A 21,876-nucleotide genomic window follows, 5' to 3' on the forward strand; every position below is an offset into this window, starting at 1 on the left:
AGCCCTGGGGGGTTCCCAGCTGGGGCCCTGCCCACTGCCCATCCAGGAGCTGTGCCTGGACTGCAGCTGCCCCTTCCTTCCCCGCTGCTTCAGGACGATGAAGTCACCAGAGTGGACGATGGCGAAGGCACGTCCGGGCGCAGCCTCCCCTTTGACTCTGACAAGTGTTTGCTTCACTGACCGCTCCTGTCAGCAGCCTCGACTGAGGCCCAGTGACCGGAAGCCACACAGCTCCTAAGTGGCACCGCCAACTGTCCGACCCCCAGGCTGCTCCCTCTCCCTCCCGAGCACATTTTTTTCTTTTTCTTTTTTCTTTTTATACCAGGGATTGAACCAGGGGTGTTTGTCCACTGAGCTTTGTCCCCAGCCCTTTTTTATATTTTATTTTGAGACAGGGTCTCATTAAGTTGCTTAAGGGCTCACCAAGTTGCAGAGGCTGGCCTCGAACCTGCTAACCTCAAACTTGCTGTCCTCCTGCCTCAGCCTCCCAAGCCACTGGGATTACAGGTATGCACCACTGTGCCTGGCTGCTTGTTTTTGTTTTATTTTTTTTCCTGGGCATAATTAATCTTTGAGGCTTGAATGAAGTATGAAATTTGAAGAGTCCCAAATGCTGTAAGTTGACAAGTCTCCCTCCCACCCTGCGCTGTAGCTACCCAGGGGCCTTCTACTGAGGTGGCTGTTAGCAGTGGCTGTCTCAACCTTTTTTAAGAAACCCCTGGCACACAGGTCGCCTCTGAATGGCAACACGAACGCTCTTGGCTTTGCGACCCGCTGACTTCCCCTGGAGCTGCCCTGTGCCAGCAGTTCCTCCCCTTGTCACAGTCCCCATTTCATCCTCTGACTAGAGAAAGCGCACAGAGCACCTGGAACCCACCGCAGGTCAAGGCGACAGAGACGTGGCCTTTGCCTCTCAGCCTGGGCCCCAGTGTTTTCCTCAGGCACCCAGAGCACTTGGGGTTCTGGGCTGCCCATCTCCTGGCTCCTCTGCCCTACTGAGCACCCATCTTCTCAACCCTGGAGCACGTCATCTGCACATGGAACTGAGTCCTTCTCAGCTGTGTCCCGTGACAGGGACCCACAGTGTTGGCACCTTTGCCTCTGCAGTTCCACCACTTCCCCCTGTATCTCGAGTGGGCTCCAGTTGGCGTCTTCTCCAGCACAGCCCCACAGGGGAAAGAGCCCCAAGAAGCATCTGCAGAAAAGAACATGGTGGAGCCGGAAACCGGTAAGAACTGGTCAATGTCTTGGGCGGGCAGGTGAGGGGTGGGCGGAGAGCCAGGAGCTGTTCAGCAGACCACTGCTTTAGGGCTTTGTTCATCCACAGACCAGCGGGTCTCGGTCTCTGATTATGCAGGTGTTAAAACAGCCCTGAAAAACAGCATCAGAGCCGGGTGATGAGGCCCACGCCTGTCACCCCAGCAGCTCAGGAGGCTGAGGCAGGAAGATCCTGAGTTCAAAGGCAGCCTCAGAGAGACCTGTCTCTAAATACAGTACAAAATAGGGCTGGGCTGGGGCTCAGTGGTGAAGCACCCCTGAATGCAGTTCCTGGTACCAAAAAAAAAAAAAAGAGAGAGAGATCAGAATTACGAGTGCAACGTAATGTAGCATATTTTTAGTTTGTCAGCTAACGGTTAAGGAAGAAAACCTAGATCTCTTCATACCCAGAAGAGCCCATGAAAGCCCAGAGCTCCATAGGGGCTGAGGGGCCAGGGGCCATGTTCTTGGAGTGGCTCAGCGCCCTCTGGTGTCCAGCGACTGCACAGGCAGGAAAGGAAAGACCAATGTGTGTCCCCAGCCACAGGGGTGCTGGCCCCCTGGGTACCCCCTCACAGTGGGGCATTGGAGGCAGGATGAGGTTTTCCTTCAGGACTGTGGTGCACACTGCAGGTCATGGCTTGGCCTGGCCCTCGCCCCGTCAGGATGCCAAAACCTGAGACTCTCCCCGTCCCCCAGCTGCCCCTAGGAGACAGGCAGCTTCCCATGGAACCACATAGTCTGGAGACCACGACCACGTCTTAGAATAGACACCTGGAGGGAGGTTCTGAGGACTGGGTTGTTTGACCCAGATGTTAAGATTTGACCTTCGGCCCTCCCCCCACACACACAGGGCTTCCAGTTGCTCAGTTTACTAAGATAAGGATTTTCCTCTTAAAGATAGACCGTCTCTTGTTTACCACCCTCGTTGTTCTCGTATATTTACAAAAATTAAAATGTTTTATGGTTTTTTTTTCTTAAATGTAGAGGAGGAGCCGTCTGTGGTCAGCCAGTGTCGGTTGGATTCCGCGGCCTTCTCTGAGCACAGGCCTTCCGCCATGCCTGCGGCTCATGTCTGTTCCCCGTGGGTCTTCAGGACTGGCCGTATGTGCTGTGTGAGGTGACCACCCCTCGCGGCTGGCTGCTGCCTGAGTTCCTTCCCACCAGAGGGTCCACTCCACAGCAGCATCTGCCTTGCTGACCACAGCACCCTGTGGAGTGCCAGGCCCCGGGAGTGACAGAAGGCAGAGTGGCACCTGCTCCCTGCCTGCTGGCCTGCCCTCCACGTCCTTCCACTCAGGTGCCACTGCTGGGGAACTGGCCGCCATGCTGGTGACGTGGGCAGTGCCATCCTTGGCCCCTGCTCTGGGACTGGGCCGGCTGCATCCTCTTAAGCTGTTTCTGACCCTGACAGAGAGAGTGGTGCCCAGGCACCCTCCTGAGGATGCGGGAGATGCAGCCTGCTGGCCACCAACAGTCCCACGTGCTGGGAACACCTGTCTAACTGGTGGCTGCTGCCCATGGTGCCCAAGACAGGCGTGGCATGACTGTCCCCAGCATCTCTCGACTGGTCATAGGTGATGTCAGAGGTGGGCCCTGGGGGCATACGGGCTCTAGAGCATGAACAACGGCTTCTTGGCACCTGTGTCTGGACCCTGTCAGAATGCTCCTCTGTCCCTGGTCCCCCGGTTGGTTTTGAGGTCCTGTCCCCTGTCCTCAGGTCGGTGTTGAGTGTCCTGACAGTGTCCAGCCATTGGAGGGGCTGGCTTCTGCTCACTGGCTGACAGAGGAGGCCTCAGCCTGGATCTGCTCCAGGACGTGGTGTGACGTCCCCCCGCTGGGCTCATGTCACCTCCTGGGTCAGTGCCAGTCTTTCTCTTCTGACCATGTTGCCTACACAATCCCCTGTCCTGGTCCCCTGAGCTGTGCCTTCTCCCCTGCAGCTCCCCACCCCGCTCGCTGCCTGTTGTTCCAGATGTCATCTTCCCCAGGATGACAGGAGGAGGACCCCCGCCATGTCTTGGGCTGGGCGGGGCAGGAGGGCAGCTCTGGCAGCTCTGGTCAGCTCTCTGTTCTGGTCTCCAGGGGGGCGGCCGTGTTATCTCCCACCACCAAGACCAGCACCTCCAGATAAAGGGCTCTGGGTGTGGGGTCCTGGAAAGCTGTTTGGGACTGATAACAGCCCTGCCAGTGGCCAGGAGAGCCAGGAAGGGGCAGCGCACACATTCCCCACCTGATTGTCATGAAGCCTGAGCCCTGGATCTGCCTGTGTGCCACAGTCCGCCTCTCAGGCACAGACATCCATGCCTGACTTGGCCTCTAGAGGTGCAGCTAGCAGTGTCTCAGGCAGGTGGCCTTGAGTCTCTCGGGCCAGCTGTGGTCCTTGTGGTGTCACGGTCTCTCCTGGCGTGGTGTGGGACATCAGGGATCAGTGTTTCCCAGAGGTGCGCAAACAGCAGCTCAAGAGCATCCTCAGTATTAAAGGCCCTGGAGCTGAAGGTCCAGCCAGGATCATCTAGTTCAGATTGGAGACTGAGCTTCAGAGAGGCTGCTTCACTGTCCTGAGGTCACACAGCTCATTAGAAGCACCTGAGTGTAGAGCCGTGATTGGGGTCAGTCCTTCGGGCCTGGATCCTGGCCTCACTCCTGCCAGTGGGTGTGTCCTATAGCCTGTCTGTGCTTAGTTTATGAGACATGAGTAGAAGCTTCCCGTTGGGTGGTTTGAAGGTCTGACTGGGACAGTGAGACCCTGCAGTACAGGGCCCCATGCTTAACGCTCCTGCCTGCTGCGAGTGTGTGCCTTGGGGTCCCCACTCCTCCTGCTCCCCATTGTTGGCCTGGTGGATGGTACTGAGTGCCGCAGTCTGGCTGGACACAAATCATGAGCCACTGAAACAGGAACAAACTTTATTTCTGAACTCCACCAACACACTCCACACACACTTCACGGCAACTATCCCGAACGCCACGGGGCTCCTCCCGGAACCACACTGCAACCGGAAATCCCTCCTCCGGCACTTCCCCAACCAATGGGAACTCTCTGGAATCCCCGCGAGAACTGCAAAGTAGTGAGAACTCCAAAGCAGCAGGCCGAGGTGGACAGCAGGGGTCTAACATACACAGCTCAACATAACCATCATCATCCCAACGGCCTGCTGGCATCACCTCTCAACCACTCCATACTGGCAAAAACACCATGCATCATTCGGACTCGGCTATGGCTCTCAGCATCTCGCCCCTTCTGTTTAATTAAACAACAAGCAATGTGGCTTAGGGACCGTGCCTGTTAGGCTATCCAATACTACATATGGCCCTTACCCGTCATCAGATGACCTGACCTTAAGGCGTCAGCCTCCTGTCTTAGGTTGGTACCATTGCAATTGGATCATACCCGTCACTGATTACAGATCTAGCATACAGCCATACTGTGGATAGGCCTTTGCACCAGTGGGGGGGTGAGTTTCTTTGCCTCACCTCTGTTGGCCCCCAAATTTGGCCTTGGTGTCAGTGGGAGGGTGAGGTTCTCTGCCTCACCTCTGTTGGCCCCCAAATTTTAGACTATCACTAGCAGAAGGGAGGAGGATACAGAAATGCCACGACACCAAGCCAATTGATGGCTCCTTTGGAAACATTGTACCACCGGTGACACCATCTGCAAAGATAAGCCAGCACTACCACAATTCGCTACACCAACAGATAGTTCACAATGCATACAAGAGATACATAGTTCAGGCAAGTTCTACAAGCAGTTCAAAGCAGAGGAATCTATCAATATGTCCATTTCCTCCCAAAGTAAATCAACTCCTTGATTGAGCATTACTTGTTGAGTTACTATTCATTGATGCATCAGTTTATACAGTTTACTGTGATAGCTATCGAAGAAGCTGTAGTGTGGTTTTATCTTTGTCTTCACGGGCCCTGGGATGAAGATAGGAATTCTGGCAATAATGGCTAAAAAAAATTATGTAACATTCCAACAGGTACTAAGAAAACAATTTTATGAACAATTTACATTATCCTGAATAAAATTATTAAACATAATGAAAAGGAATGGTGAAAGTAAACACACAGATCTGTTAACCTCCTTTTTTATTCACATATTAATACAATCCTCAACAGCTCTTTACCCAATTTACATTAAAACATTTAAATCAAGTGAATAAAAAAAAATTCGGATCCATTTTTTCATGAGCTCTTCTCATATATGATATATGGACATACGCACATACAGACATACAACACAAAACACAAGTGTGCACACATAACATACAACACAGAAGACAATAGTAAAGGCCTTGTAGCTCTACACAGGTGAAATCTCCATTGCAATGTTTAAAAACTCCACAGTCAAAAAATAAAACTTGTCAGAAAAACATTAACCTAGGTCTGTATGAGCTCAAAAAATAAAATAGAACTTCATGATGTGGGAAAAGTCAATAATAAAATAGGTATTGAAAAAAGCATCCTGGTTACCACATGGGTTTGACTCTTATTTGGATATCCCATCCTTTTTCCTGTAACTTGAATATGGGTCTGAAGGTATTCCCACAAGCAAGCCTCAAGGATTTTTACATTTGAATAGGCTTTAATGGTGTTCACTATTCATGAGCCTCCATGTGTGGGAGAATCACTGTCGCAGATGTAAGAATAGCCAAGCTGGAGTTCTGGATATCAGCTGTTATGGATTTGAGTCAAATCATCTTCTTTTTGGTCTGTAGAAATTGCTTTGGTTAGTCTCTCTGGAATCCAAATTGGCTGCTGTTCTCCCTGTGGAAACACACAAACAGACCCCGACTCCAGACAATCACTGGGTCAGGACCTTTCCATTGTCCTGTTAGAATATCCTTTCAAAGTACCTTAGGCTTATGTACATTTTTTGGACACATATGCCTTTCTGCAGCACTAAGCTCTGATGAATCCAAATTTAAAAAGTTTAGAGTAAAAATGTTTATTTTAAGTTTATCTTTGGGGGATATATACCCCTTTCCAATTCCCTCTTTTTGCTTTAATAAGTACATTTTAATAGTTTGATGAGCTCTTTCAACTATGCCTTGTCCCTGTGGATTGTATGGAATTCCTGTTATATGAGTAATGCCAAATGATGAGCAAAATTGTTTAAAAGAGGTAGAAGTATAACCAGAACACCCACAGTGACAAAATTTTGAAAGCAATGAGCTACCAGCATCTTCAAGGGATATTATAGTATTACTATGTACTGACTATTTAAATAAATTAAATACAGAATCATTAAACATCACAAAAGCTTGTAAAACTGCATTAACCTCTACCTTTTGAACTGATTGTTTGGGTACTAAAAATGTAAAAATTTTATCAGGGGTAACTACTGCTGCTGTACCATTATTTGACCCATCAGTGAATATATTTGGAGCATCCAGGATAGGTATTTTTCTTGTCATTTGTGGAAAAACTACAGGATACGAAGACCAAAAATACAATAAAGGATTAGATGGTAAGTGATTATCAAATGAAACATTAGATTTACGCATGATTATTGCCCAAGTATTTAACTCATTAGCTAACTCATCAACTCGATCCATAGTATATGGAGTAATAATTTTATTGGGAGAAATTCCCAACACTCCTTTGCTGCTTTTATTCCTTTGAGTATTAATTATCCTACAGCCTCAGGATACCTAGTAAAAATAGTGTTAGGAGAACAAGATAAATGTATCCACAATAATGGACCTTCTTTCCAAAATACTCCTGTAGGAATATTTTTTGTTGGTAGTATAATAAATAATAAAAGCAAACTTATATGGAAAATATGCATTTGGATATAATTGATATATGTTTCAATGATTTTTAATGCCTTTCTTGCTTCAGGCGTTAACATTTGGGGTGAATTTGGATCTGATGGACCTTTTAGGATATCAAATAAAGGTCCCAACTGTCCTGTTGGTATGCCTAGATAAGGCCTTATCCAATTTATGTCTTCTAATAACTTTTGAAAGTCATTAAGTGATTTGAGTTGATCTACTTGTATTTGAATTTTTGGTGGACGGACCATGGTTGAGGATAATAGAACTCCTAAATAATTAATTGGAAAATTTAATTGTACTTTATCTGTTGCTCTCTCTAGATTATATTTTTTTAATAAATTTGTAAGTGTGGCATAACATTCTAGCAATATGTTTTTATCTTTATGTGCTAATAATACATCATCCATATAGTGAAATATTTGTAGTTCAGGATTTTGATTTCTAAGTGGCTGGATTGCTTTGTTAACATAAATTTGACACATAGTTGGGCTGTTAGCCATCCCTTGAGGGAGTACTTTCCATTCATATCTCTGATCAGGACCTTCATGATTCAGTGCAGTGATAGTAAATGCAAAACGTGGACTATCCTCAGGATGAATTGGAATTGGAAAAAAAAAAACAATCTTTAATATCTATAGCTAAAACATACCAGGTTTTTGGCAAAGCAGACAATTGAGGAATCCCTGATTGAGCAGGTCCCATAATAACCATCTCATTATTAATGGCTCTTAAATCTTGCAATAATCTCCATTTACCAGATTTCTTTTTGATGACAAAAATGGGAGTATTATGGGGAGATACAGAAGGTTGTATATGTCCTTCCGCTTATTGTTGTTTGTTTGACCAGGTCATGGGCTGCTTGTATCTTTTCTTTAGTCAAGGGCCACTGAGGAACCCATACTGGTCTTTCTGATTTCCATGTAATTTTTATTGTCTCAGTGGCCCTTTCTGAAAATCCAACCCATGTCTCTCTGTTCCTTGATCTATTTTTATTGGTCCTGCTATACCTTGTTCTTGTTTTTCTAATCTTGTTCCTTTCCTAAAATTTTGTCTAGCCATAATAGTGGGTGCATTTTGATTGATGTTATTTGTTAATGTCAAACCTAATTGATCTAGGACATCTCGTCCCCATAAATTTACAGGAAGATGATCCAAAACATATGGCTGTATAGTTCCTTCACATCCTTCAGGATCCTTCCAATCTAATACCATTGCACTTCTATGGGGATTAGTCTCCACTCCTAGGCCTCGAAGCATTTGAGTGGCCTGTTGTAATGGCCAATGTTTTGGCCATTCTTGACGAGAGATGATGCCAAGTTCTGTACCTGTATCCAGTAGCCCATTAAATTCATGTCCTTGAATATTTAGTTTTAGCATGGGGCGAGAATCTAAATTTAAAGACAGCATAGCCCAATCTACACCTGTGGAGCCTAATCCCCTGGAACCTCTTTCTATAGTACTACTGGAAAATTTATCATGTAGGCTGGGAATTATTAATAACTGTGCTATTCTATCTCCTGGTGAAATTACTGATGTACCCTTTGGAGAACTAGCTATAATTTTCATTTCACCTTCATAATTGGGATCAATTACCCCAGGACTTATCATAAGTCCTTTTAGAGTAGAAGAACTGTGTCCTAACAATAAGCCTACTGTTCCTTGGGGAAGAGGTCCTTTTACTCCTGTAGGAATGATTTGAACTCCCATCTCTGGAGTTAGTACTGTTCTGGCAGAGGTGCAGATGTGCAATCCTGGTTCGTCTGATGAGAGATCTCATGGATAATGTGTCCTGGGCACTACCCTGATGGTGTTGCTGGATTCCTCCATGGTGTCTCTGGGTTCCTCCAGTGCCCCATATATTTGTGGTCGTGGGCCCCAGAGCTTTGGGCCCGCCCTGTCCATTTTTTTGGCAATGGAGCCCGATGCCTTTCTCCACAATATCGTGGATAGACATCTGGTCCTTGTTCGTTTTTTGATAATGGAGTACCCTGTATGGTGGTTTGAGAACAGCATTCATTAGCCCAATGTCTCCCTCTACGGCATAATGGGCAAATACCCAGTATTCTACTCCTTTGATACCTATCTTTGTTAAACCCTCCTCCTAAGGGGGAATTCCTTTTAAAATGTCCTGTTTGTTCACAATTGTAGCTTGGTTTTGGCCTTGCATCTAAAGCCTGTTGTACTGCATCTGCTGACATGCCCTTGTTCATTAATGTCTCTGCATAATTTAATATATGTGTTTAAATCTCCATGTTTTCATGGTCTAATGACCTCTCTGTACCAATGATTTGCTTGCTCATAAGCCAGTTGTATTATTAATGGCATTCTTATTCTGTATCCCCCAAAACTCTGGTAGCTGTTTGAATAAGCCTATCTACAAATTCAGCATAAGGTTCATTAGCTCCCTGTATTACCTTAGATAATTGACCTTGTAAATCTCTATGTCCTAGTAAAGTCTTCCATGCCCTAACTGCGTCTGCAGCAATTTGCATATATACCAGGATCATATTCAATTTGTTGCTCTTGACCCTCGTAAGGTCCTTTTCCTAACAACATATCTAGATTTCTTTGAGGGTAACTGGCTGCTGCATTTCGCCTAGCTGTCTCTGTGCAAAATTCCTCATTGGCAACCTTCCATAACAGGTATTGTCCTTCACTTAGCACAGATTTACACATGTTAGCCCAGTCTGCTGGCATCATGTCCAAGTTGGTAATGGATTTGACCATGCTTACAGTGAAGGGTACTTGGGGACCATAGGTTGTTACAGCCTCCTTTAACTGCTTCACTGTTTTGAAATCTAAAGCACGGTGAATTCATTGCCCTCCTGCCTGCTCAAGTACAGGGCATGCTAATCTTTGAGGTCCTGTCTCAGGATCCCATCTATCAACTACGGGGGTTGAGGGCCACTCAGCTGTCTCCATAGGTGGAGCTGTTGGTTGAATTACGCCCTCTGGTGATAGAACAGAGTTAGTAGCAGCCTCCTATTGTAGCTTCCCCCGATAGCTGTTTCTCCTCTAAGCTTTCTTCCTTTAAATTTTCTTCCTCTGACTAGCTCGAAAGACCTTCTCTTTTACTTGATCTAAAATGTCTTTCTCCATGGTCTGAACCTCAAACAATTTACTTAACACTCTTTCTGTTTGTTTTTTACTAATTTCTAATCTACTATAAAGATAATGCAACCCAACAAGATAACACAAAACAAAACCAAAATAGAATGAAACAAAAATGGAACAAAAAATCGTTGTATCAATTTTCCTATTTTCTTGACATATGCATTTGTTGTCTATTTATATCTCTTCCTCAGGGGCGAATAACTTCAAAGCTTGAGCCAACCTTTTTTCCCAGTTTGCCTGAGAAAGTTCTAGGGATAGGCAGCTTGAAACAAAAACAAAACAAATCAAAACAAGAACACATTGTTTTTTGAAATGGTCACTCTTTCTCTTGCCTTCCCTCAGGGGTGAGCAATTTACCTTATCACTTACCCTCCGGTTTTCCCAAATGGGCCACCAATTGCCACAGTCTGGCTGGGCACAAATCACGAACCACTGAAGCAGGAACAAACTTTATTTCTGAACTCCACCAGCACACTCCACACATGCTCCCCGGGAACTATTCTGAACGCCACGCGGCTCCTCATGGAACCACACTCCAACCGGAAATCCCTCCTCCGGCACTTCCCCAACCAATGGGAACTCTCCGGGAATCCCTGGGAGAACTCCAAAGCAGCAGGCTGAGGCAGACAGCAGGGCTCTAATATACACAGCTCTACATAACCATCATCATCCCAACGGCCTGCTCGAGTCACCTCACAACCACTCCGTACTGGCAAAATTGCCATGCATCACTCGGACTTGGCTATAGCTCTCAGCAACTGAATGCCTGCCTGTCTTTGATCCTCAAGATGCAGACATAGCCACGTGGAGCTGTCCTCAACTGGGGCCCAGGGAGACAGAAGGGAAAGGGAAATACAGGGTGGGATGTGACTTAGAGGGGTTTTTTTTTGTTGTTTGTTTGTTTGTTGTTTTTTTTTTTTTTAATTATTTTGGCTTTAAGCACAGGGGGCAGTGAGGTCAGGCCTGGGGTCACTAGGCTACATGTGTCCAAACTGACACCCGGCTTCTGCAGTGAACCCCTCAACTGCTCTGTGCCCCAGTTCTTCCTTCTATAAGTGGAGCAAGAACCAGCCTAGCTGCCACCTCGGGAGGCCTGGGGGACTGGCTATCACTCACCCCCTCAGAGCGACCCAGGTCTCCACAAGGCAAACTTGGGAGGACAGTGTTGGGCAGGGCTGTGTGGTGGCTCAGAGCCTGGCTGGCAGCCGAGGTCCCCAGGCCCTCAGCCACCCATCTGAATGTGCCTTTGGGGTCACTGGATGGGTGGGTAGGCTGGGGGCCTGGCACAGGCCAGCACACCTGGAGCAGCACCTGATGGCAGTCTGCATGCCCCCTGCTCCCGGTTACTACGGTGGGCGCACAGCCCATAAGGAGCTGCGCCTGAGCAGGTGGCAGGAGGGCCTGGAAGTGCAGGGGTTGCATGTTCCTCTTTCCAGGTGTTCTCCAAAGTGGGGGCTGCTGCATCTCCAGGAAGAAGAACAAAGCAGGTACCCTGTTCTCGTGGAAGGACGCGGTTCTGGGAGACCACACCTGGGGGGGGGCAGGCTTGTGCAGAACAGCCCCTCCTCTCCTGGAGACCCCTGCTGTGCTTTTGGAGAGGTCCCTGGACCTGGCTCTGAGTCAGAGCCTTCATAGTCCCTCAGGTGGTTCTGAGCTGTGTGTGTGGTGGGCAGCAACAGCACCCATCCGCACCCATCAGCACCTGTTGAGAGCCACAGCCAAAGGGGCCCCAGAACTTCCAGCTGCCAGCAAACTTCCAGCTGCCGGCTGATGCTCACAGTGGCCCCAGCAACATCTAGTTGATTGGCTCCTCTGCGGTGATGTTCATTGGGCTGTTTCCCTGCCCTTCAGACTATGGAACTGCTCATTGGGGGACTTCTTTGGCTCTGCCCACGCGACCCAGCCAATCGGCCTCAAGAGCAGGAGGATTTTGGGAGGTGGAGTGGTTTTGTGTGGTGAGAGGCTTGTGGAAGCCAGTGGTGGCAGTTGGGCTCTGAGGGTTTTTCCTGAGGAGCTGTTTTGTTTGGCGTTTGTAGTTTTAAAAATAAAGTTAGTTTCTTTTGACAAGTGGCTCCTGAATTGTACCCAGCCAGACTGCGGCATTTGGTGGCCTGTACGGGGAACGAACCCGCGACCTTGGCGTTATCAGCTCCAAACAGTTAAAAAAGTAAAACAGGCTTTAGATGCAGTAAAACAGGCTTTAGATTCCAGAGACATTAATGAACAAGAGCAAGTCATGGCAGCTGCAGTAAAACAGGCTTTAGATGCCAGAGACATTAATGAACAAGGGCAAATTGTGGCAGCTGCAGTAAAACAGGCTTTAGATGCCAGAGACATTAATGAACAAGGGCAAATTGTGGCAGCTGCAGTAAAACAGGCTTTAGATGCCAGGCCAAGAACATGCTACAATTGTCAACAAGCAGGACATTTTAAAAGGAATTGCCCCATAGGAGGAGGGTTTAACAATACTAGGTATCAAAGGAATAGAATACCGGGTATTTGCCCACGATGCCGTAGAGGGAGACATTGGACTAATGAATGGCGTTCTCAAACCACCGTAGAGGGTACTCCATTATCAAAAAACTAACAAGGACAAGGTTTTTATCCACAATATCGTGGACAAAGGCATCGGGCTCCGTTGCCAAAAAATGGACAGGGGGCCCCAATGCTCCGGGGCCCCAAACCACAAATATACGGAGCTCTGGAGGAACCCAGCAACCCCAGGAACCCCATCAGGGTAGTGCCCAGGGCATCAGATCCCTCGTCAGAGAGACTAGAGGGAGCGCAGGGTTGGACATCTGCTCCTCCTCTGCCAGAGCAGTACTAACTCCAGAGATGGGAGTTCAAATCATTCCCACAGGGGTAAAAAGACCTCTTCCCAAAGGAACAGTAGGCTTATTATTGGGACACAGCTCTTCTGCTCTAAAAGGACTTTTGATAAGTCCTGGGGTAATTGATCCAGATTATGAAGGTGAAATAAAAATTATAGCCAGTTCTCCAAAGGGTATATCAGTAATTTCACCAGGAGATAGAATAGCACAATTACTAATAATACCAAGCCTACATGGTAAATTTTCCAGTCATGCTGTAGAAAGAGATTCCAAGGGATTAGGCTCCACAGGCGTAGATTGGGCTATGCTTTCTTTAAATTTAGATTCTCGCCCCATGCTAAAACTAAATATTCAAGGACATGAATTTAATGGGCTACTGGATACAGGTGCAGACCTTAGCATCATCTCTCATCAAGAATGGCCAAAACATTGGCCATTACAGCAAGCCACTCAAACGCTTCGAGGCTTAGGAGTGGCGACTAATCCTGATAGAAGTGCAATGATATTAGATTGGAAGGATCCTGAAGGATGTGAAGGAACTATTCAGCCATATGTATTGGATCATCTTCCTGTAAATTTATGGGGACGAGATGTCTTAGATCAATTAGGTTTGACATTAACAAATAACATCAATCAAAATGCACCCACTATTATGGCTATACAAGGATTTAGGAAAGGAAAAAGATTAGAAAAACAAGAACAAGGTATAGCAGGACCAATACAAATAGATCAAGGAATAGACAGACATGGGTTGGATTTTCACAAAGGGCCACTGAGACAATAAAAATTACATGGAAATCAGAAAGACCAGTATGGTTTCCTCAGTGGCCCTTGACTGAAGAAAAGATACAAGTAGCCCATGACCTGGTCAAACAAACAACAATAAGCGGAAGGACATATACAACCTTCTGTATCTCCCCATAATACTCCCATTTTTGTCATCAAAAAGAAATCTGGTAAATGGAGATTATTGCAAGATTTAAGAGCCATTAATAATGAAATGGTCATTATGGGACCTGCTCAATTGGGGATTCTTCAATTGTCTGCTTTGCCAAAAACTTGGTATGTTTTAGTTATAGATATTAAAGATTTTTTTTTTCAATTCCAATTCATGCTGAGGATAGTCCACGTTTTGCATTTACTATCCCTGCACTAAATCATGAAGTCCTGATCAGAGATATGAATGGAAAGTACTCCCTCAAGGGATGGCTAACAGCCCAACTATGTGTCAAATTTATGTTAACAAAGTAATCCAGCCACTTAGAAATCAAAATCCTGAGCTACAAATATTTCACTATATGGATGACATATTATTAGCACACAAAGCTAAAAACACATTGCTAGAATGTTATGCCACACTTACAAACTTATTAAAAATTATAATCTAGAGATAGCAATAGATAAAGTACAATTAAATTTTCCAATTAATTATTTGGGAGTTCTATTATCCTCAACCATGGTCCGTCCACCAAAAATTCAAATACGAGTAGATCAACTCAAATCACTTAATGACTTTCAAAAGTTATTAGGAGACATAAATTGGATAAGGCCTTATCTAGGTATTCCAACAGGACAGTTGGGACCTTTATTTGATATCCTAAAAGGTCCATCAGATCCAAATTCTCCCCGAATGTTGACGCCTGAAGCAAGAAAGGCATTAAAAATCATTGAAACATATATGGAAAATATGCATTTGGATAGAATTTATATAAGTTTGCCTTTATTATTTATTGTACTATCAACAAAAAATATTCCTACAGGAGTATTTTGGCAAGAAGGTCCATTATTATGGATACATTTATCTTATTCTCCTAACACTATTCTTACTAGGTATCCTGAGGCTGTAGGACAATAAATACTCAAAGGAATAAAAACATCAAAGGCAGTGTTTGGAATTTCTCCTAATAAAATTATTACTCCATATACTATGAATCAAATTGATGAATTAGCTAATGAGTTAAATACTTGGGCAATAATCATGTGCAAATCTAATGTTTCATTTGATAACCACTTACCATCTAATCCTTTATTGTCTTTTTGGTCGTTGCATCCTGTAATTTTTCCAAAAATGACAAGAAAAACACCTATCATGAATGCTCCAAATATATTCACTGATGGGTCAAATAATGGTACAGCAGCAATAGTTACACCTGATCGAACTTTTACATTTTTAGTACCCAAACAATCAGCTCAAAAGGTAGAGCTTAATGCAGTATTACAAACTTTTGTGATATTTAAAGATTCTGTATTTAATTTATTTTCTGATAGTCAGTATATAGTTAATGCTATAGTATCCCTTGAAGATGTTGGTAGGATTTCCCCTTCTTCTACTGTTTTCTCTTTGTTTTCCACTATACAAAGTCTAATCTGGGATAGAAAAGATCCATTCTTTATAGGACATATCAGGGCACATACAGGATTGCATGGAGCCCTTAGTTTAGGCAATGATTTAGCAGATAAATCTACACATGACATACATATTTTCTCTACACTAGAAGAGGCTATAAATTTTCATAAAAGGTTCCATGTCAATGCTAGTACTTTACAAAAGCATTTTAAAATAACTAAGGAACAAGCTAGACAAATAATAAAACAATGTCAAAATTGTGTGACCTTTTTACCACAAGGTAATCTTGGAGTCAATCCTAGAGGATTGATACCTAACCATATTTGGCAGATGGATGTCTCGCACTTGCCAGAATTTGGAAAATTAAAATATTTGCATGTTACAGTTGATACTTCTTCTGGATTTTTGATGGGCTCCCTTCATGCGGGAGAAAAAACTAAAATGTTGTAGCTCATTGTTTACAAAATTTTGCCACTGTGGGCATTCCAAAACAGTTAAAAACAGATAATGCCCCTGGTTATACTTCTACCTCTTTTAAACAATTTTGCTCATCATTTGGCATTACTCATATAACAGGAATTCCATACAATCCACAGGGACAAGGCATAGTTGAAAGAGCTCATCAAACTATTAAAATGTACTTATTAAAGCAAAAAGACGGAATTGGGAAGGGGTATATATTCCCCAAAGATAAACTTAAAATAACCCTTTTTACTCTAAACTTTTTAAATTTGGATTCATCAGGACTTAGTGCTGCAGAAAGGCATATGTGTCCAAAAAATGTACATAAGCCCCAGGTAGTTTGGAAAGATATTCTAACAGGACAATGGAAAGGTCCTGACCCAGTAATTGTCTGGAGTCGGGGGTCTGTTTGTGTGTTTCCACAGGGAGAACAGCAGCCAATTTGGATCCCAGAGAGATTAACCAAGGTCCTGACCCAGTGATTGTCTGGAGTCGGGGGCCTGTTTATATGTTTCCACAGGAAGAACAGCATCCGATTTGGATTCCGGAGAGATTAACTAAAATCCTGACCCAGTGATTGTCTGGAGTCGGGGGTCTGTTTGTGTGTTTCCACAGGGAGAACAGCAGCCAATTTGGATTCCAGAGAGATTAACTAAAACGAATTCTACAGACCAAAAAGAAGATGATTTGGCTCATATCAATAACAGCTGATATCCAAAACTCCAATTTGGCTATCCTTACATCTGCAACAGAACCAGGATGCTTTTTTCAATATCTGTTTTATTATTGCCCTTTCCCATATCATGAAGTTCTATTTTGTTTTTTGAGCTCATACAGACCTAGGTTAATGTTTTGCTGATCAGTTCTATTTGTTTTCTTTTTTGACTATTGAGTTTTTAAACATTGCAATGGAGATTTCACCTGTAAAATGTTATAAGGCCTTTACTATTATGTTATGTGTTGTATGTATTATATGTGTGCACACTTGTGTTTTGTGTTATATGTTTGAATGTACGTATGTCCATATATCATATATGATGAGTGCTCATAAAAAAAAATGGATCCAAAATTTTTTTTATTATTCACGCGATTTAAATGGTTTAATTTAAATTGGGTAAATAACTGTTAAGAATTATTAACAAAAAAGGAGGTTATCAGATCTGTTTGTTTACTTTCACCTATCCTTTTCATTATATTTAATAATTCTTTTCAAGATAATGTAAATTGTTAAGAAAATTGTTTTCTTTTAGTGCCTTCTAGAATGTTATACAATTATTAATATTAGCCATTATTGCCAAAATTCCTATCTTCATCCCAGTGCCGGTGAAGATAATGTAAATTGTTAAGAAAATTATTTTCTTTTAGTGCCTTCTGGAATGTTACACAATGTTTTAAAATTGTTTTCTTTTAGTGCCTTGTGGAATGTTACACAATGTTTTCTTTAGCCATTATTGCCAGAATTTCTATCTTCATCCCAGTGCCAGTGAAGACAATGTAAATTGTTAAGAAAATTGTTTTCTTTTAGTACCTTCTAGAATGTTATATAATTTTTTCTTTAGCCATTATTGCCAGAATTCCTATCTTCATCCCTGTGCCGGTGAAGACAAGGATAAAACTAATCTACAGTTTCTGCAATAGCCATCAATGAACTGCTTACAGAACTTGCCTAAACTATGTGTCACTTGTATGCATTGTAAACTCACTTGTATGCATTGTGAACTATGTTGGTGCAGCGACTTGTGGTAGTGTTGGAGTATTTTTGCTGATGATGTCATCGGTGGTACAATTTTTCCAACAAGAGCTATCGATTGGCTTGGTATATCTTCCTCCCTTCTGCTTGTCATGATCGTTCAACTATTTGGGGGCCAACAGAGGTGAGGCAAAGAACCTCACCCCCTCCGCTGGTACCTCTCCACAGGTGTGGCTGTATACTGGACCGGTAGTCAATGACGGGTAAGATCCAATTACAATGGTACCAATCTAAGACAGGAGGCTGACGCCCTGAGGCCAGCTCATCTGAAGACGGGTAAGGACCATATGTAGTATTGGACAACCTAAGGCAGGCACCGTCCCTAAGCCACATGCTTGTTGTTTAAACAGAGAGGGGGAGATGTTGAGAGCCACAGCCAAAGTGGCCCCAGAACTTCCAGCTGCCAGCAAACTTCCAGCTGCCGGCTGATGCTCACAGTGGCCCCAGCAACATCTAGCTGATTGGCTCCTCTGTGGTGATGTTCATTGGGCTGTTTCCCTGCCCTTCAGACTACGGAACTGCTCATTGGGGGACTTCTTTGGCTCCGCCCACGCGACCCAGCCAATCGGCCTCAAGAGCAGGAGGATTGTGGGAGGTGGAGTAGTTTTGTGTGGTGAGAGGCTTGTGGAAGCCGGTGGTGGCAGTTGGGCTCTGAGGGTTTTTCCTGAGGAGCTGTTTTGTTTGGCGTTTGTAGTTTTAAAAATAAAGTTTATTTCTTTTGACAAGTGGCTCCTGAATTGTGCCCAGCGAGACTGCGGCAAGCACCCAAGGCCTCCCTTGTTCCCATGCCTTGGCACCCAGGAAATCCTCAGGCATAGCAAAAAGGACGGATTGAGGTCTTTCCCCTCAGTTCCAAGGGAAATGACCCTGATATGAAACTTCTAGAACATTCCACCACGTCAGTAATCCTGCACCTCCTTGGCCAGTAGGTAGTGGGCAGGCAGAGGATGCCTGGCCCCTCTGTCCGCCCTGGACATTGTCCTGACGCATTTGTCCTCTGCCCACGTGCTGTCCAGCCCTGAGGCATTAGAGCATGAGCCGGGACGGTCGTTTGTCCTTTTCACAGCCATGCAGTCCCATCCAGCAGCCCTTGGCCTTGCAGAATTGGTGGGTGCAGAATTGGTGGGGTGCAGTGTGAGTCAGCCCGATACCGTCCTGGGTACCTGTGTATGGCCACAGTGTCTGCTGCTCCTTCATTCCCAATAGGCCCTGGGCCACCAGGCAGTGGGCACCCAGGACAGTAGAGCAGAGGAATGCAGTCCCTGTCCCAAGGTACCCGCAGTAGCCTGGGGACATATGAGCTGGTGGCTTCAGCGCGGGAGGCTGAACCAGGAAGGCCATGGTAGGACTGCGGTCTCCAAGTCAGACTGGGGCCTGGAGGAAGGAGGCCAAGCAGCCTGGTGGCAGAGGCTGAGGCGGGAGGTGCCCTGGAAAGGGAGGCTGACTCCCGTTGAGAAATGGCTTCTGTGCCCTGCAGAGGTTTGGACTGTGGCCTGGTGGGCAGCCACCGAGAATTTTAGCAGACACTTCTGTGGCATAGAAGCTAGAGTCCCTTGCCTCCGTCTGCTCAGGTGCTGGAGCAGAGACCCACGCCTGGGGCCTTCATCGGCAAAGACGGCCTGCCTTAGGGCTCTGGAGGCCAGAAGCCCAAGGCCAGGCATTGGCAGCAGTGGCTCCTTCCGAGGGCTGGGCGGGGAGGGGCGGCCTGTCCAGCCCTCCCTCCCTGGCTGTGATGGCGTCCCTGTGCCCACAGGGGCTTTCCTGCGTAGGCCTGTCCTTTGGTCGATCCTCACACACCTTTTAAAGGGCACCGGTCACTCTGGCCTAGGGCCCACCCCAGTGACCTCGATTGACTTGATTATTGATGCAGAGAGCTGGTCTCAAGTGAGATTCTGACACCTGGGGTCAGGCCTCCAGTCAAGACCCAGGGGCCCACGGCTCCGCCCCTGTCGTCCCTGTTCTTGACCACTTCAGACCAGTTTGGGAAGGGCAGCTAAGTGCCACATTAGTGCTAGGATGGTTTCTCAGCCCTTCCATGTCCCATGTCCCTTCCTCCTGCCTGCCCCACCCTCTAGGACTCTTCCTGATTGGGGTTGGCAGTTGTAGCCACATCTGCTCCCTGCTGAGCTGGGACAATGCTTTTGACTTGGGGGATGTTTCATGCACCTTCTTTGAATCCCGGGATTATGTGCTGCTGGAGGTTGGCCAAACCTCTCTGGAGGCCATGGCCTTCGCCCTTCTGTGCTCTGGGATGGCCTTCCTCGGGCTGGACAGCGGTGCCAGAGAGGCCTCAGCAGGTGGTAGGTGGAGACAGATGGGTTGGCCCAGTGACCCAGGTGTCCGGAGGGTGAGGTCTACTCCTGGGCGTCCTGGGCACATGTCCCAGTGAGCCAGCGCGCTCTGTGGCTCCTGACAGAGGTGGCACGTGTCATGTGCCCCTGCGAGCCATTATCATCAGTGTCACCCACCTGCCTCCGGTGTAAAATCTACTGCCGCCAGCAGTCTGCAGCTGGGGGAAGGCATTTATTTGGTGATTTCCAGCAAGTTGGTCGTTTATTGTGGACGCCTGTGCTGGGCCTTCTTAGCCAGAGGAGGGTTGGGTCGGGTCCAGGAGGCTCGCAGGGTTCCTGAGGGGGACCTGGGAGCCCAGACTTGGAGCCCAGAGCCTCAGGTTCTTATCCAGGGACCCGCTACATGGGAAGGGGCCTTGGCCTGTAGAGTACAATGTGACACCTGGGGGTGGTGCCTCCAACATGCACCTTGCCTGTGAGCACCCAGCCGGGTGGCTGTCCTCCCAGTGCCTCGTCCCCAGGGCCAGCCCGAGGCAGCCTCGCCAGCTGCTGCGGCCTGGCCGGTGTTCACAGTCATTTTTATTCTAAGCTGTGTTGAGCCCTGTTCCCCAGACGCTGTCAGCCCTGGGTGGCGTTTGCTTGTGGGATTTGCATCCTGGGGATGCTGCTGCTAGGACCTCCTGCAGTGGGGGTGCCCTGAGTCCTGTGTCTGGCCTGGAGTCGTTTGCCACGCGTGTTGGATGGCGGAGTGCACTGGTCAACCCTTGCTGCGTGATGGACACCCTGGGACCTGTAGCTTCTGCAGTAGCAGGTTCTGTGGTTCGGGCTTGGCAGCCCTGCTGGGTTCTGGCTCAGGTCTCTGCTGGGGCTGCAGTAGGTGCCACCTGGGTTGCAGCCCCTGGAAGGCCTGCCAGCACTCAGGACTCGGCCTCTGAGGTGGTGCACACAGGGCCATGGACGGGGCCCAGGCCCTCACCTAGGGCTTCTGCCCTGGACGGCTTGAGTGTCCTTCCAACATGGTGGCCGACATTCCCAGGGCGAGGCCCAGGAGAAAGCTGGAAGCTTGGCCAAGGTGACCTGTACCGTCCCCTCATCTCCAGGCCAGCCCTGACCTCTGCCGGAAGAAGCAGCTTTCCCGAAGCAGACCTCGTCCAAGATCCTGGTGCGGAACATCCCCTTCCAGGCTGACCGCAGGGAGATCCGCGAGCTCTTCAGGTGAGCTGCACTGCGGGAGGTTCATGGCCAACTAGGCAGGGCGCCTGTTGGCTGGGCTGTTCCCATGGGTCAGCACTGTGGGGTTCAGAGGTCATCTTCTGGCTGCCTTGATTCATCTCCTGTGACCTCGGAAAAGTCAAAACATCCTTCCTCGGGTGGGAGGGGGGCAAGCCAGTGTCCCCCTGGCTACCCAGCAGCTGCAGGAGGTGGGTCAACATCTCTGGTGACCCCAGGCAACTCTACTGAGGCTCTGCCAGGAGCTGGATCACCAGACACCAGCCTCTTGATCCAAGCTCCCAGGGCATCATCCTGTCCAGGCTGTAGTAGACCCCTGGGCTCAGTGGCTCCTCACAGGATGCCCACCCGAAAGGCAGCAGACTACCTGCTTCCCACGCCGCCTACTAGCACAGGAGCCAGGTGGGGAGGGGACAGCGACCAGCGGATTGGGGGCTGTGGGGATGCTGCTGGCCCATAGTGATTCCACAGAGGAACCTGGATTTCAGACCAGGTCCTGTCGCATTTTGAAGGAAGACCCGGCCGTCCAGTCTTAAGGGAATCTAGCAGCTGGCTCCATGCTGCACAGAGCAGAGCCATCTGCGGGGGTGGCCACTGTGTGCCCTGTGTCCAGGCTTGGCTGGAGTCTAAGAGCACTTGGGGTCTACCGTGTGGGTGACCATGTAGAGTGTCCCTCCCAGGCCTCCGTCTTTCAGCCTCTGTTGGTCACATTTTGCATGAAGATAGGAGAGCAAAGTCCCTAGAATCACCCTTTAGCATATGGCAAGGCAGACCAGTGCAAGAGGAGACAAGGAGTGACCTGTGTGACTGTGCC

At 47.1% G+C, this 21,876-nt stretch overlaps 1 protein-coding gene across 1 annotated transcript in view; it reads left to right on the forward strand.

The window, feature by feature from the left end:
- LOC144253761 (putative RNA-binding protein 19) overlaps positions 1 to 21,876 on the forward strand; it is a 38,288-nt gene that overhangs the window by 11,754 nt on the left and 4,658 nt on the right. Inside the window, 4 exon segments of the mRNA XM_077796459.1 lie at positions 1,108 to 1,228; positions 11,588 to 11,638; positions 19,617 to 19,841; positions 20,957 to 21,047. Coding sequence (XP_077652585.1) covers positions 1,108 to 1,228; positions 11,588 to 11,638; positions 19,617 to 19,841; positions 20,957 to 21,047 — 488 coding nt within the window.

This window comes from Urocitellus parryii, chromosome 3 (genome assembly GCF_045843805.1).
Source record: "Urocitellus parryii isolate mUroPar1 chromosome 3, mUroPar1.hap1, whole genome shotgun sequence".
NCBI lineage: Eukaryota > Metazoa > Chordata > Mammalia > Rodentia > Sciuridae > Urocitellus > Urocitellus parryii.